This window comes from Brassica napus, chromosome A3, assembly GCF_020379485.1.
Source record: "Brassica napus cultivar Da-Ae chromosome A3, Da-Ae, whole genome shotgun sequence".
NCBI classification, from domain to species: Eukaryota; Viridiplantae; Streptophyta; class Magnoliopsida; order Brassicales; family Brassicaceae; genus Brassica; species Brassica napus.
In genome coordinates this window covers 8,222,446-8,237,753 of record NC_063436.1, presented here as the reverse complement: position 1 = coordinate 8,237,753, position 15,308 = coordinate 8,222,446, and the positions used below count along the sequence as shown (strand labels likewise).

General features: G+C 37.5%; 3 protein-coding genes across 6 annotated transcripts; 1 reads left to right on the top strand and 2 right to left on the bottom strand.

The window, feature by feature from the left end:
- Positions 1-2,314: 2,314 nt before the first annotated feature.
- BNAA03G15790D lies at positions 2,315-3,497 on the bottom strand. The gene has a single exon (XM_013885046.3). The coding sequence runs from the start codon at positions 3,152-3,154 to the stop codon at positions 2,717-2,719; it is 438 nt and encodes a 145-aa protein (XP_013740500.1). The 5' UTR covers positions 3,155-3,497; the 3' UTR covers positions 2,315-2,716.
- A 2,193-nt stretch (positions 3,498-5,690) lies between these two features.
- Positions 5,691-10,258, top strand: LOC106437817. 2 transcript variants are annotated; one of them, XM_013878803.3, is made up of 10 exons: positions 5,691-6,016; positions 6,182-6,225; positions 6,452-6,578; positions 6,678-6,792; positions 7,169-7,707; positions 8,019-8,256; positions 8,348-8,633; positions 8,791-8,949; positions 9,104-9,565; positions 9,631-10,258. In XM_013878803.3, the coding sequence occupies exons 1-10, from the start codon at positions 5,845-5,847 to the stop codon at positions 9,913-9,915; spliced, it is 2,427 nt and encodes an 808-aa protein (XP_013734257.1). In that variant the 5' UTR covers positions 5,691-5,844; the 3' UTR covers positions 9,916-10,258. The 2 variants fall into 2 exon arrangements, with proteins under 2 accessions (XP_013734257.1, XP_048631215.1); XM_048775258.1 differs by having other exon boundaries at positions 7,998-8,256.
- Positions 10,259-10,484: 226 nt separating this feature from the next.
- LOC106437815 (protein transport protein Sec61 subunit alpha-like) lies at positions 10,485-15,090 on the bottom strand. 3 transcript variants are annotated; one of them, XM_048775260.1, is made up of 9 exons: positions 14,815-15,090; positions 14,039-14,163; positions 13,781-13,949; positions 12,380-12,749; positions 11,978-12,205; positions 11,528-11,882; positions 11,318-11,442; positions 11,088-11,223; positions 10,485-10,994 (listed from the first exon to the last, which is right to left on the bottom strand). In XM_048775260.1, the coding sequence occupies exons 4-9, from the start codon at positions 12,721-12,723 to the stop codon at positions 10,755-10,757; spliced, it is 1,428 nt and encodes a 475-aa protein (XP_048631217.1). In that variant the 5' UTR covers positions 12,724-12,749; positions 13,781-13,949; positions 14,039-14,163; positions 14,815-15,090; the 3' UTR covers positions 10,485-10,754. The 3 variants fall into 3 exon arrangements, with proteins under 3 accessions (XP_048631217.1, XP_013734256.1, XP_022571652.1); XM_013878802.3 differs by lacking the exons at positions 13,781-13,949; positions 14,039-14,163; positions 14,815-15,090 and adding an exon at positions 13,126-13,264; XM_022715931.2 differs by lacking the exons at positions 13,781-13,949; positions 14,039-14,163; positions 14,815-15,090 and adding an exon at positions 13,126-13,200 and having other exon boundaries at positions 12,380-12,743.
- Positions 15,091-15,308: the final 218 nt, after the last annotated feature.

Here is a 15,308-nt window from a genome sequence, read left to right as displayed (position 1 = left end):
ATCACTTATACATTTTTTAAAATTGATTTATAATCTTTTAAAACTAATTTATAAATTTTTATACATTACTTTATCATAAATTAATTTGTAAATCCTAAACTAATAATTCTCAACACTACATAAAACATAAAATATCTTAAAAATATTAATTATTTGATATTTGGTAATAGTTGATAAAGTAATTTATCATTTGTAAAAACTATTAAAATATTTATGAAGTTTTATAAATCGGTTATAAAATTGATAAAGTAATTTATAAGAATTTATAAATTAGTTTTAAAGGCATATTAATCAATTTTAAGCAATTCATAAATGATAATAAAAAAAATTAAAACATGAAATGATTTTTAGTGATAAACCCCAATGAATGGGAAAAAAATCGTTTAATTAAGTTTTCAACATTATAAACCGTTAAAGTATGTCATCTTCCGTCATAGCATTTTAGACGGAGAATAACATACGTTGGACACAACTTCATCAGATCAATGAGATCGGATGATGAAACAAGTAAGAACTCAAACACGAGCGAGAAAGGTAGATATTTACCTTAGCTTCGGATAGATTTTTTTTTTCTTCATAGAGAGTTTTGTCTAAAGCAGTGAAGATGGTGAGTGCATGTTTGTGTGAGTTCTGTCAGGTTGATCTAATTTCCATCGAAGCCATAAAGGACGGAATTAAAGTTGATAGTTTATTTCGTATAAATTTTTAGTTGAGAATTATTTTTTACGATTTATCTTTAGTTAAGAGATAATTAATTACTAACAACCCAAATAAAAATTTTCTCTAACCTTTTCTTCTTTTCTAACAAAATAAAAATCTAGGTTTTTCTTCTCATTTTTCCTTAATCTTCTCATATAATTTTATTTGCATATGTTATAACATGAATTTAAAAACACCACATAGTATGGTTGAGAATACCATAAATAGACATAAAATACTTTCATTTCATACTATATCCATTTTTAACCCAAAAATTTGACCGATAAACGATTAAAAATCTGGGGGGGGGGGAGGGTATTCAATCTAGAGTTTGAGGTGATTTGATTTTTAACGAGGTTTTGGATAATTTTAATGAATTCAAAAATTTAAGGTGATTCTGTTAAAACACTCTAGAATATCACCTAAACTATGAGATTTGAGTTTTATTTTTTTTCTTTTGATTAAGAAGTTACATCCAAACACTCTAAAATCACTTAGAAGCTTTAAAACTTCACAACTTAAAATATTTTCAATAACAGTGGACTTCATAATATTTTATAAAATGTCAGGTTTAATGACAGTGAATTTTAAATGATTTTTTAAAATTCATATTTGAATATGAGTAGATTTATCATTTCAATACAAATCACAAAGAACTCTTAGTTAAATACAATCCGCTAAAATTTTGCGTACATGATTTGACCAAAGTTCATAACTCTCACATGAATTCTCTTTTTGTGAGATTATGAATTGTTGAAATTATTTGCTCTTACACTACTTTCAAAGTTAAATTTTTCGCAAAATTAAAATTTATAGAAGATGGACATTAGCAAAAAATGACTAATATTTAGTATTTACAAATGATTTTAAACCCGAAATTAATGTATTTTTGTTTTCATATTTTTTTTCCAGAAGAACTCTATTGTTTAGCCTTATTTGTTTCCGGCCCATTACGGGCCCATATTAATTAAAGCTAATTGAAGTGGGGAAAGTCTTTATTTCCCCTTCTTGATTAAGAACGTGAAGAGGATGTTCGAAACACGAAACGTCGAGACCAAAAAAAAAACAAAAAGTCTCTTTCTCACTCTCTTGATAAACGTGCTCTGTGCAGAACTATAAGCACGCGGCTCACCAAAGATCATAACTTTACTTAAACTCACTCTTAACTCTCGTTCTCTCTCTCTCTTAGAGTTTAAACTCACACTTGTTCATTCCCACCGCTGACACTGTCATGGCTTCGATTCTCTTCAGCTGCTACTACTTCGTTCCAGGTTCATCCTCTCCAAAGAGTAAGACTTGCTCAAATCATTTTCATTTTTTGTTTCTTTTCGTATACTCAGTTTCTAGATAATTATTCATGTAATGCTGGTTAATGTGTTAAACGCTTAGCTTCAAATGGAATATGGTGTTCTAAATCTAGTCTTGGTCTTAGGATCGTTTGGCAAGCAGTCCTCCAAGACTTTATCAGATCTTCTACAGAGTTTTTTTTTTTTTGAAAAAATGAAAAGAGTTTATAGCAACATTTGTCTATGTTCTTTGAGGGTAGAAGGAAGCTCTAAGCTTCTAAATTCTTCATTTTGATTTTTCCTATTTTTTTCCCTGTTTTTAGGTCCTCTTACAATGGAGGTGCTGACAAGAACTGGTCGGAGAATAATAATTCATGATGTATCAAACTTCTCACTGGTTTCCGTGGGTTGATTGATTTGCCTAAGGTTAGGTAGGGAATGAAGCAAATGGTCCGTGCTTGTATGATAGATGTATAAAGAATCCAATGTCTATCTTCTCTTCTTTGTGTTTAAATGATTTGGATTCTTGAGTTTTGAAATATTTGGCTGATTTTAATTTTTAATAGTCATATGCAACAATATTTTAATAACTTTTTAGCGTGACCAAAATGCAAACACATGAATGATCTCAAGATATCGAGGACAAATATCTTTAGTGTACATTGAGAGAGCCACATATAATAGAGTTAAAATTTGATAAATGTTATCTTTGCTGGTCTTGTTTCAAAACATCAAGGAATGAATGCGCTTGTGCTGTCTCTACGTGGATCATGATCTTGAGGAACTTCATGAGTGTTGTTACCCTTACCCTGACCTAGCCAAGACATTGTGATTCTTGATGGGAACACCTTCTTCTTGCTTGATTCCTGTTTTGAGGCCTTCTTCTTTGTCTTCTTCTGGTCACTGACAGCGTGGGAGTAGCTCCTTAGTTCGTTAAGCCGCTTCATCTTTTCTTTCTTCTGCTTCTTCTTGTGGAAAGAGAGGAAGAACAAGGCCACCACCTTGGTAACCTTGTTCCCTGGCTTACTTGAAGAAGAAGAAGAAGCTTTCTTGAGTTTCAAATGCCGGGTTTGGCGCCGAGGACAGCTCTTGGTGATTCTGATCAAGAGTTTCCTACACGGTCGGAGAATCTTGTGGTTTAACGTTACCAACGATGCAGACCCTCTCATCTCTTGGTTGTTGTGCTCTATCTCTAGCTAAGGTATGGGGCTTAATGTGTCTATGTGATTGTTGGCTTTTGCTTTTGTAAACATGACCTTTGTATTCCACAGGTGGGTTTCACGTTTTAAGAGTCTTAGTTTGTGGTACACCATGATTCTGAAATTGACAATGGACTTGGTCTTCTCACATTTGACAAAAGTCTTCTCTCAGCTTAGTTTTAGATTCTATAGCCATTCGTTTCTGCCTTAATTCTTAATCCGAGAAGGCAAGTCTCAAAAGTCAAAACACCAACTGCACCTTGTTGCCTTGGAAGATGAAGCTATGTTTAGATTTTAGCATAGATTCTATAGTGTACACCAAGAAATAAAAATCATTTTGGGCAGTTCTTGAAGAACCGTATGAATCTAAAAGGACGATGGGGATCATGCCACGTTACTTAAAGCATCTAAAAGTGGCACGTTGAGGTTGACATTATACAAAAACATCCCATCAACCTGCAGAGAATAGAGATGTCAAATCTGTGTGCATATTTAGGCTTGATTCAGTCCTACTCGGCCGATACTATAGACCTAAATAGGTCACAGGTCGACGAATTTAGGTCAGGAAAAAAAAAACAGAATTTGTTGGGTTACTTAGGCCGGACTAGTCTACGAGCTAAAAATTTAATTAAATAACAAGAGACAAGAGTGAATGGTTAATCCCCAACGTAAGTTTTACCAAGTACCAACCACCATAAATTCTAGCTTTTTCAAGTTAATTGATACAAAAGAAACAATCGACTGTAACTATGGGACGTTTAGTAATCACATAAATACAATAAGGTTCCGACTGGCAAAACGGATTTTATGATATGAGCGATATATAGAATGAAAGTACGGTATGATCTAACTACGGTTTATGTATTATGCGGGATAATACCGTTTTGAAAAAAAAATAGTGCAGTCCAATAGAAAAAAATGATGTGGTTTTTATAAAAAAATAATAAAAAATAAAAATATTAATACAATTATAAATTAAACTTGATTTAATGTTCGGTTTGATTCTTTGTTTTTAGCTATAATGTTAATTCATCTATACTTAAATAAAAATATGCTATTTTAATATTTACTGTCATGAATAGTGTTACAACAAATTTGTTACAAAGAAATTCCTTTGAAATAACACTATTTATCAGATTTGGTGAAATAAAATTATTTTTAATGTTTTAGTAAAACATAAAACTATAGCAACTTGGTATTTTGATATTTCCTTGGAGTTGGTCTAACAGCGATGCCTTAGAGCATCTCCAACCCCACTCCATATTTTACTCCAAAATTAAGAAAATGAAGTGGAAAATAATGCTTTTATTTTTTGTTCATTACTCCATTTTCCACTCCATTTTCTCAATTTTAGAGTAAAATATGGAGTAGGGTTGGAGATGCCCTTACCTCCTCTCTACTTGACTGTTGACATTTGATTTTCCCTAAACAAAACAGATAAGAAGGTGACAAACTCTCAACTCAACTCAACTCCACACACCACGAACATACAAATCAATCAAATAAAATATTTATTTCCGATTTTTCATCTGCTGCTGGTTTACAATCCATTGATCATGCCGTCTGGTGCGAAGAAGAGAAAGGCCTTGAAGAAGAAGAAGAAGGAGCAGGAAGCCATAGGAGCCAGTCCAAGCAACAAAGGCTTCGATGGTCATGGTACTGACTTCTCCTTTGAAACACTAGGAATTCATATTACTTTGGAACTCTTGGTAGTACACACGCTAATTAAATTATACACTTTGGTCTTAGTTTGTAAGAATCTGTTTTGATTAGTGCTCTTTTTGTAGTTTCTCTGATCTTTATGTTTACTGAGCATGTCAGGGAATGATGAACATGGCAGTTTGAGTTCCCCTGGTTCTCAAGGATATGGAGAACTTTGTACAAGAGATCCATCACCTTCTCCGTTATCTAGTCTTATGAGTCATAATGAGTCATATGTGACTATTAAATGGAATGCCTTGTTTGATCTACATGGAAACATAAATGGTGCCTATGATCTTTGCATCCTTTCTTAGTGAGTTCACTTGGACATTTTTGCTTCTGGTGAAAAGACTTATATCCTCTCAAAGTTTTCTTGCAACTTCCGGACCACATCAAGCTCGGATTCAGATAACTTTGCAAATGATTCATTTAAGATCCGGAAGCGGAATGCGCAGTATCGATCAAACAACATACACAAAGATTTTTCGGTGTGTGTTATACTATAATAGATGCTATATATGACCCACATATTTTAAGATGATTTATAGTTTCTTGAGTACATACAAAAATGTGACATAATCGAAATGAGACAAGCTATGCTTTTGCTTTGTTGAAATAGTTATAACACTGCCCTCGGCTCAAAACTGTATAATATCATTTCAGTTGATGTGTAATGATAGCCAAAGCTAACATATGATGAGAGAACACAACACAACAGTAATAAAAAGAGTGGATAAACTCCAATAATGACGATGGTCTCGAGTCAACTGAAACAAAAATAAAATAAATGAAAAAATCATAAGAGAGAGAGAGAGGGTTTCCTTTGGACAGAGGGTATGTATAAACTTGTTGTTCTCGCTGGTTACTTAAACCTTCTCTTCTTCTACTTCCTCTTCATTTCGCGACGTTGTTTTGTTCAGATCTGATTGAGAGAGAGAGAGAGAGAGAGAGCGGAGAAGATGAGCGGCAAGAAAAGCTATAATGGGATAACTGATATCCCGTCAGGGTCGAGGAAGATGGTACAAAGCTTGAAAGAGATTGTGAACTGCTGCCCTGAGGCAGAGATCTATGCCGTGCTCAAAGACTGTAACATGGATCCTAATGAAGCCGTTAATCGCCTCCTCTCCCAAGGTTCCTCCTTTCTTCTCTTCTTAATCCTTTTCTCTCATTTTCAGGAAGTGAATGCGTAGATGATTAGGCTTTACACCTATTCTATGAAGATGTTGTCACTGAGACTTTGTATTGATTAGGTGTTTTAGATTTGTTGATACTGATTCATGTTCTTTCATTATCCAGATCCTTTTCATGAGGTTAAGAGCAAAAAAGAAAAGAAGAAAGAGGTGAGATTTTATATTTTTCTATGGTTGTGTTTCAATCAGATACTTAGTGTAATGCTCAAACCATGTGGTTGATGTTTATCTCACTGATTTTTTTTAGTGCCTTACAAACAACTGTATTAAGTAACTACTCTCATGTGATACTTGATCCTTTATGTTGATTTCAGTTAACTTTTTGTTTCATTTTATTGTAATGTTGGAGAGTTTATATAGTTTGCTTGCTGTTCAGAATAGGGATATACTGGATTCCCGGCCACGAGGGTACAGTAACAGTTACAACCGTGGGAGTAGAGGTGGTTCTGATCGTTATGCTGGAGGACCTGGAAGAAGTGGAGCTACCTCTTTCAGCTCTAGTGGTACATAAATTGCTTTTTGGCTTTTGAAATACTAGATCAGAAAAATTTCTTAACTTCAATCCCCTGAATCCTTGTTCTTCACATGTTTTTGTTGTTCAGAGTCGAGAAGTTTTCAAGGAAAAACTTCAAACAAGAGAGAGAGCGAGAAGGAGACTTATGCAGCTTCTTTTTCTTCTACGTCTGGAGTATCCAGCCACCATCAGATACCACACAGGTTCGCCCACTTCATCTTTCTTGTATGAATAGCTCCATGAATGCAAAACAAGAACTTCTCTAAGGGTAGGGATTAGGGAACCATGACATGTCGCAAATGAAGAACATATGATCTTTTCAAATTCCATATGCTATTAAACCAAGAGAAGAAAATACCATAGTGCATAAGCTAATCGTGGACAGCTCTATTGTATTTTTATACTATCATGTGTTCTTTCTTTCAAACAATGATTCTAATTATGATTAGTGACTACTTTGCTTCTATTTTATTTTATTTTTTTGCTGTGTGTATTGACATCTTCGAAAATTGCAGTTTTTGTTTCATCTCTACATTTGAGTAGCAGGTTGCTCATTTATGTTGTATATATATTTTGCAGTGATTCCGTTGCTGTGGACAGTAAAACGGCAACTGTTGGCTCGGGTGGTAGGATATCATCATCGCAGCCTGTTTCTGGACAGCAAACTGCATGGTTTGGAGCTGCAGGTCAGATGTCTATGGCTGATATTGTGAAGATGGGTAGACCTCATAACAAAACAGCCAACTCTCAGAAAAATCACGAGCATGAAATTGCCGCAAATCAACATGTACCTGTAAAAGATCAATGGCCCTCGATTGAGAAGCCAATGGCTGCTGCTAGCACTGCTTCTGTATCAGTGGCACCAACTGAGTCAGAGATATGCAGTGGTCCAGCAGATTATCAGTCCAGTAGAGGAGATCAACAACTGAAGGGCCAATGGGAAGATACACAGTTAGCAGATAATGGTCCCTGTGGAAATCTTGGAAGAGATCAGATTCAGGCTGACACTGTCGCTTGTGGAGTTGTTCCAGAAGATGAATCTGGAGTGTCATCTGAGTTTGATGATGCTCCATACAGACACGAAACAACGCAGAACCATCCTGTTGAGCACCAGAAAGGTAAGAATTGTACATTGTATAAGTGTTTCCAACAGCATGTCTAGAAAGACCTTAGATCATAATGGCACATTATTTGTCAAATGCTTGATTGATTTTTTTTTTTTTTGATTAAATGTCACACCTCATTGATACTATGTCATGAAGAACCATGTGTCTCTCTAACTTGATCATGTTTGTTACTGGGGAAATGAAAAAAAATCTTGTCTAGTCTTTTGGTTTCAAATTTGAAATTCAGGTAGACTACTCTACTTAGGCTTCTCCTGTATTTGGTTTATGCTAAACCTTTCCAGCGTGTCAATATTCTGTTGCAGATGAAGATAATGTTTCGTCTGTTGCTGCCAACCTTCAAGAATTAAGCATAGAGAACCATGATAAACACTCCTCCCATGATGAGGTTAGACCTGATGTCTTAATTCCAGATCATCTTCTAGTCTATACAGAAGAATGCTCACACTTAAGCTTTGGAAGTTTCGGATCAAGACCTTTGAACAACAACAACTTAGAAGAGGCATCTGATGTAGCTCCACAGATTGAACATTCTGATGCTAGGCATGCCCTTATTACTGATTTTCCTTTTCTAATTAGTTTCTGCCCTCTTTTCCTTTGTATTAACCATTAATTTTCATCGTCTTATGAACAGAAACACCGAGTTCTATGGAGATGAACCTCTAGGAAGCATGTCCAATGGAAATACGGTCCATGCGTCTACTGCAGAAAATTACAATGATTCTTCAGAATCTCAGGGAGAGGATTTGTTGCCAGAAAATCCTGAAACCGCTCATCAGGAGAACCAGTACTCCGTTGCTCAATCCGATCAAGAGTATGCATATGAAAACGCCAAGCAGCAGATGAATACTGCGTTTGATGCTTCACAGGCGAGCATGCATAACCAGATGCAGAATCTTACCTCTTTAACAAATGTAATGGTAAGCTACTTATATTATGACCAAGTTCCCAAAGGTTTCTCAGCGTATGGTGTTGGATTATAGCTTTTAAGAGAACGTCCTTTTATATTTTAAAGATGGCTTTGTATGATGCTAATCATATCCTTATAAAGTCTTGGTTGACATCATTTGGTTTCAGCAAGGGTATACAAACTCTATTCCAAACACTCTATTGGCACAGACAGCACAAAGTGCGAGGGAGCTTGAGCTTCAGTACACGACTTTCCCAGGGGCACAGTCCATGCCATCAAGAAGCAACGATTCCTCACTAGGTGGCCAAAGCATTTCTATGCCAGAGGTGATCCCCTTACCTTTAGACTGAAACGCTTCTTTTAATCAAATAGCATATCTCTGTTTTTCATGTTGCAATGTATTAGTAGTAGAACAACCCATCAAACTGTTTAGGAAATTGTTTCTTTTACAGTGTTTTAGTTATATTTTCTTACACGTAGGCACTCAGAGATGGTGGTGGTATTCAAACAACGCAGCCAAGCCAGCAGAACTTACCCGGTGCTAATATTGCTACTCAACAGCTACCAATGCATCCATACTCTCAGCATACTGTGCCTCTAACTCACTTTGCCAACATGATGAGTTATCCTTTGATGCCTCAGAGCTACCCATACATGCCATTTGCTGGTAATAGCCCATACCACCCGTCACTGGCCGCTTTGCTTCCGCAGTACAAAAACAACGTCTTAGCCAGTAATTTGCCTCAGTCAGCAACTTCTGCCCCCATCTCCTCCGCGTATGGGTTTGGGAATTCAAGCAGTGTTGGAGCTCTTAACCAACAACAACAACAGGCAGCTCCTTCTGGGGCAACACTTAGTTATGAAGACATCATGAGTCTACAATACAAACACAACAGCCATCTCTTGTCACTTCAGCAACAACAACAACAACAACAACATCAGGTATGTTTCTCATTATGACACTTGCATGAAAAGATCTTTCTTTTGACCTGTTTGTTTGATCGCAGAATGATAACTCGCCTTTATGGGTTCATGGACCTGGTTCTCAAACAATGTCTGGTGTCCAGAGCAATGCCTACTACAACCTTCAAGCACAACAGCAAGCTCAGCAACTTCGACAAGCTCAGCAACAGGCGCAGCAGCAACATGGATCGCTCGGTTACCCTAACTACTATCAGTCACAGACCGGAATGTCAATGGAGCACCAACAGCAAAACCCAAGGGAGGGTGGCTCGCAAGGCCAACCTTCAAAGCAAACTCAGCAGCAGCACCTCTGGCAAAACTCTTACTAGGCAGTTTCAGCCTCATGGGTTTTGTGTACTTGTCACGTAGCCGTGGCTATAAAGCTGAGAGCCAGTTATATAGGTTATCGGTTATTTGAGTTGTTGGGTAGGGAGAGTGAAAGAGAAAAGAACGGATCCTCACCATGTCACTGTGAGTGTATTTGTCATCTTCTGTAAACTTTGAAAACAAGCAAACTCAAATTTTGATCAATGCAACTGAAGAACCAAAGAAAAAAAAGCAAAGGCTTATAGGCTTATAGCTTTGTCTTTGTGTTCCAACTTGTATAGTATCTTCGGTTTTTGTTCAACAGCTTTCATTTTTATGCTTTTGAATTCTCACTGGCTTTCTTTATACGGGTCAAGAGTCTGCTTGGGAAACTCATGGTCGCGCTTATATTCTTTGGATACTTAACAATTATCATTAGCAACCAACATAATGCTTTATATATATAGCATTAACTTAAAACTGTAGGTTCAGGTTCCGTGACTTTGAAATAAGATCACCCATGACATTATTGAAGACAGATCTTCATGATTTTCCACATTTGCCACAAGAGATATACTTCTTTTAATTCAAAAATGTAAAACTGTTTATTCGATCATGTTTGAAACTCCTAGAAACATACATGAGAAAAGTGTCTATCAGGTATTCAACTTTTTAAAGTAACATAAAAACATAAAATTATATTAAAAAGAGAAACTACAAGTGAAAGTTTTGTTAAAACAACAAAAAAGTCTACCCCAAATGCTATCCTCAAACGGTCTGTTCCAACCATTTGAGGCTGGCACAGAAGCTAAAGTGCCTTCTCTGTTTTAACTCTCCCTTTGCTAAGCAAAGTTAGGCTAACTTAGAACCCGAAGAAGCCGAGTTCACTTGCCTTTTCCTTCTCAAAGGTCTCGAAATATTGATATATGATTGTGACCGCCAAAAGAATTCCAGTGCCCGACCCAATGGCTCCCATGAAATCAGCTAGAACGGTCAGTGCACCAATACACACTCCTCCGAAAGCTGCTGCTGTTGGGATATACCTGTTCAGCTCCTTCTGTAAGTTTGACTCTCTGTGTCCAGGCATCACCATTTGTTGTTCCTGTCACGCATGGAGTTTTTCAATATCAAATACCCAACACACCATGTATGATGTACTCGAGTTATGTATTGCGAGCTGTTTTGATTTTAATACCTTGAGCTGCTTAGCTACGTCCCTAGCAGAAGATCCAGAGACTTCAATCCATGTCTTTGAGAAAAGAGCACAAGCAGTGAGCATGAAAACAATGTAGAACAAAGCATGGAACGGGTGAGCTGCCATGTCCGAGAAGCTGCAACCATATAGTAAAATTAATTCATTGAACCGATTGATGCATATAACAATTTGATGGATTAAAATGGATATTGGAAGATAATTTGCATTACCTTGCTGGAGCTGTGATGAGGTAAGCCAGACCACTAACTGGAATAGATTGCCCACTGTACTCAGATTCTTTCCATTGTCCCAATAGGTTTACAAAGAAGTTTCCACTGAACTTCCTGTAGAGAAGCTGTTGACCACGCAGAGATAGAACGTTAGCATTAAGTTATTGTGGACATAATTCAAACGTTCGTATATGGATATAATGTATGTACCTGAGAGATGAAGTAAAGATTTGAGACGAGAGCAGATTGGAGAATGATGGGCATGTTAGAGGTGTAGAACAGCTTGATTGGGTAAGAACCCTGTTGCCCACGGGCATTCTTTGATCTCACAGGCAAGACCACACGGAACCCTTGGAAGTAGATCACAATAAGGAAGATCAGAACTGTGGCAAGCAAGTTGGTAACGTTTGGAAGGTTTTGCCGGTAGAACGCTTGGCGGAGAGCTGCAACCTTGTTGGACTTGGTTATCAGCATATGGAACAATGCAATAACAGCACCTTCAAACTCAGCTCCACGACCAGTGTTGATGGTCGTTGGGCTAAATGCCTTCCAGATAATGCTCTCACTGCGTATCACCAATTCAAACTTTTTAAGCATTCCGTTTACCAAAAATGATCTTGTGATAGGGATTTAAAAAAGGAAAGGAAGAACTCATCCTACCAGATGTTGGTGGCAATGAAAAGGGAGATTCCTGAGCCAAGACCGTATCCCTTCTGAAGAAGCTCGTCAAGGCAGATAACAATGATTCCGGCAAAGAAAAGCTGGAGGATGATGAGAATGGCGTTACCAACACCGAGCTGTCCAACGGGGCCATACATTCCAGAAAGAACATATGCAACAGCCTCACCGATGGCTATCAGAATACCTAGAAGCTTCTGAGCACCGTTCCTACAAAGCAAGTCCAAAAACAGAATAAGAACTCACACGACCACAGCTTTACGATTTTCCTAAAACAGAAAAGACATGATCAAAACAAACCAGACACAGACACAGTTCGACTACAGATGCAATTCACATAGTTCATTCTAGGCATTCTAAAGCAGAAACAACAACGTTACTTACAAGAGGGCACGGTCCTCACGGACATTGTTGTCAACCTCAATAATCTTAGAACCCGCCAAGAGCTGCATCACGAGCCCAGACGTGACGATAGGAGTAATACCGAGCTCCATCACAGTCCCACGGTTGGAAGCAAGAATGACACGCATCCAGTAGAAAGGATCGGCACCCGTCGTTGAATGAATACCATAGAGAGGAAGCTGACTGCAGACAAGAAAGATGAAGAGAGAGATGACAGTGTAGATAACCTTCTCTCTGAAAGGCACCTTCCTGTCAGCACTCTGCACCTCAGGCAGAAAGGCCAAGAACGGCCTCACCAAATGCAAAACTCTAAATCCTCCTCCCATTGATGTAGTACCAAATCAACCTGTATCTGCATTCGATCAGAACTACATCATCAGATCTATCGATCCAAAGTTGTAAGCTTTACACGCGAACAAACAAACCCCACAAAAATTAACGAATCTAGCTCGTCAGCATTACACATTAATCAATGAATCTGAACAAAGATGCAAACTTTACTTTATCTCAAGTGGTTGATCTAAACACCAGATCTATTGATCCATATATAAAATTCGATGAATAGAAGATGCGAAACAGATCTAAGAAACGCTAGATCAACAATCAACACAGATCTGATCAATGCCACACACCCGATTTGTATCCCAAGCAAGAAAATGTTTGAGGGGAAACAATCAGAGATCCGAAATGTTTATAAGGAATGTAGAGAGAAGGGGAAGAGCGATCACCTCCGAGACCGACGGGTTTGATAATTTTAGCCTTACGCACGGCGGAGAAAGAAAGAAAGAAAGAGCGTTTAGTGTTTGATGATGGTCAACGAAGACGAAGGTCTTCCTCTTATACTTAATTTCTTTTTTGAATTTATTGATTAATTGCTAAATCGTGGCGTTGTGAGAAAAATATGCTCGACACGATAGTATAACAAATCATTGTTCGCCACGTCAGCTTTAGTTTTTGGACACACACTGGGCCGAGTTTTTGTTTGTCATGTTCACATATGTATCCAAAGGAAATAAAGCTTGTTTTTTTTTTTGAACTTTAGCTTTCAAATTAAAATGCAAAAGAAATGTAAAAGATACAAGCATAAGAGCATGATTAACCCATAACCCCATTTGGGGTTCTTATTCATTATTTTAGTAATTAAAACTAATTAAGAACCTTAGGTAAGAGTTGCCTTAATTTTTGGTCTCCAATGGTAGTCTCCTATTTTGGGGTTCTTATTTTTTTTTCATTCTATGCACTGAAACCTTGTGATCCAAGAAAATTACATCAACAACACATCCATTAACTCTAGACACTAAAGCACATTGTTACTTGACTATTCTAACACCTACGTTCTATCTAAGAAAAAGAAAAGATCATAGTTTTAAAATCAGTCTTCACCTGAAAACCTTTCCACGAGTGATCCCAGTGACATCAACATTACTAAACCACCACGAGCTATCAATAATTCATGAAGCTCTGAAATGATCCAACACAGGCATGGTCATTCTGCAATGCTTCTGTCCTTTTTGCTTCCTCTAAAGGCTTTTGCAGAAGAATAGACTATGATCTGCAAGTTTTCAATACAAGCAATATGATTACAGTCCACTGCTTTTAACACAGTTCCCATGAAAAGCGGAGTTAGAATCAATGAGTTACCTTCTCTTTGACAGCTCCTTCCCTCTTTGCAATCTGCTGATGTTTCTGAGACAAGCTAGGAGCAGCGTCAAGCTCAAGAAGCAGCCTCGTCCGACGCCATAGAGAGTGCGACTGCGACCTTGCCTCTTCAAAGCATAAACAACATCCATAAAATTAACTTTAGACCCGTGGTAGTTATAAAACATACAGAAAGGAAGACAAGCAAGATGTGACATCAGATTAAAACATCGCATTACACTCTTACAAAATCAAGTGAATGATTTGACGAATTCAGCAACAGAAATTACAAGTTTATATAATCTTCAACTCTCACAGTACTACCATTAAACAAAACATTCATGATCTAATACTCGTTTGACAAGTGATAGTTCAGCAACTAACCACATCGTCCAACAACGAAACAAACAAAAACTTAATCCTTTAGTATCACACAATACTTTAGCAACGTCTTAACCACACCGTCTAACTACTAAACAAACAAAAGTTTGATGCTTTGATATCATACACACACATGAAAAACCATGGAACGATGAATAAAGTGTTGACCTTTATCTCTCTAATGGCTTCCGTGAGATCGAAAATTGAACAAAATTGAACGATGAACAAAAGTTTGATGCTTTGATATCTCTCTAATGGCTTCCATACATAGAAAATTGAAGATTTCTTCAGAAATTATATGATCTAGAGAAACTGATTCAGAAATGAAACAGAAGAGAACACGAGCAGGTGTCATCGTGGAGATCGCCGGCAACGGTGAAGAGAGAAAACGAGCTTACCAGAAGAAGAAAAACAATCAAGGGGTTGGAGAAGATCGAGAGAGACAATCGCAACTCTCAACAAGAGTTCTCTGGTTTCGACTTGGAACAGAGATCCAAACGGAGGTCCGATCAGAGAGACAGAGACGAAGGGATAGAGAGGAAGAGATAGAGACGAACAGAGAAAGAGAGGAAGAATCAAAAGACTTTGGTTTTTTTTTCAACCACCGAGAGAGAGGTCGCGGAGGAGAACCACCGCTTCACACGTGTCCCTAAGGGGCGGGTCTTCCAGCCCTTACCCAAGACTTGCCTCTTTATTGTTTTTAAATGTTTTCTTGGGCTAAGAGGCGGGCTAAGAGGCAGCGATAATGCTGCTCTAAGCTTTAGTGTTTAGAGCCCAACCAAACCCAGTTTAAAACAAAACCCACATTAAATCAAGAGACCAAAAGGCCCAATAGGATAGAAACGAAGAGATTTCTTCGCGACAAGTTACGATGGTCGCAGAGTTAATGGAG

Excerpts from the sequence above, each read along its gene's own strand:
- BNAA03G15790D (XM_013885046.3), bottom strand. The coding sequence starts at position 3,154 with ATGAGAGGGTCTGCATCGTTGGTAACGTTAAACCACAAGATTCTCCGA.
- LOC106437817 (XM_048775258.1), top strand. The coding sequence starts at position 5,845 with ATGAGCGGCAAGAAAAGCTATAATGGGATAACTGATATCCCGTCAGGG. Across the intron at positions 8,257-8,347 it reads ATTGAACATTCTGATGCTAG|AAACACCGAGTTCTATGGAG; the intron begins GCATGCCCTTAT and ends TCTTATGAACAG. Across the intron at positions 8,634-8,790 it reads CCTCTTTAACAAATGTAATG|CAAGGGTATACAAACTCTAT; the intron begins GTAAGCTACTTA and ends ATTTGGTTTCAG.
- LOC106437815 (XM_048775260.1), bottom strand. The coding sequence starts at position 12,723 with ATGGGAGGAGGATTTAGAGTTTTGCATTTGGTGAGGCCGTTCTTGGCC. Across the intron at positions 11,224-11,317 it reads CTCATCACAGCTCCAGCAAG|CTTCTCGGACATGGCAGCTC; the intron begins GTAATGCAAATT and ends ATATGGTTGCAG. Across the intron at positions 10,995-11,087 it reads ACGTAGCTAAGCAGCTCAAG|GAACAACAAATGGTGATGCC; the intron begins GTATTAAAATCA and ends CATGCGTGACAG.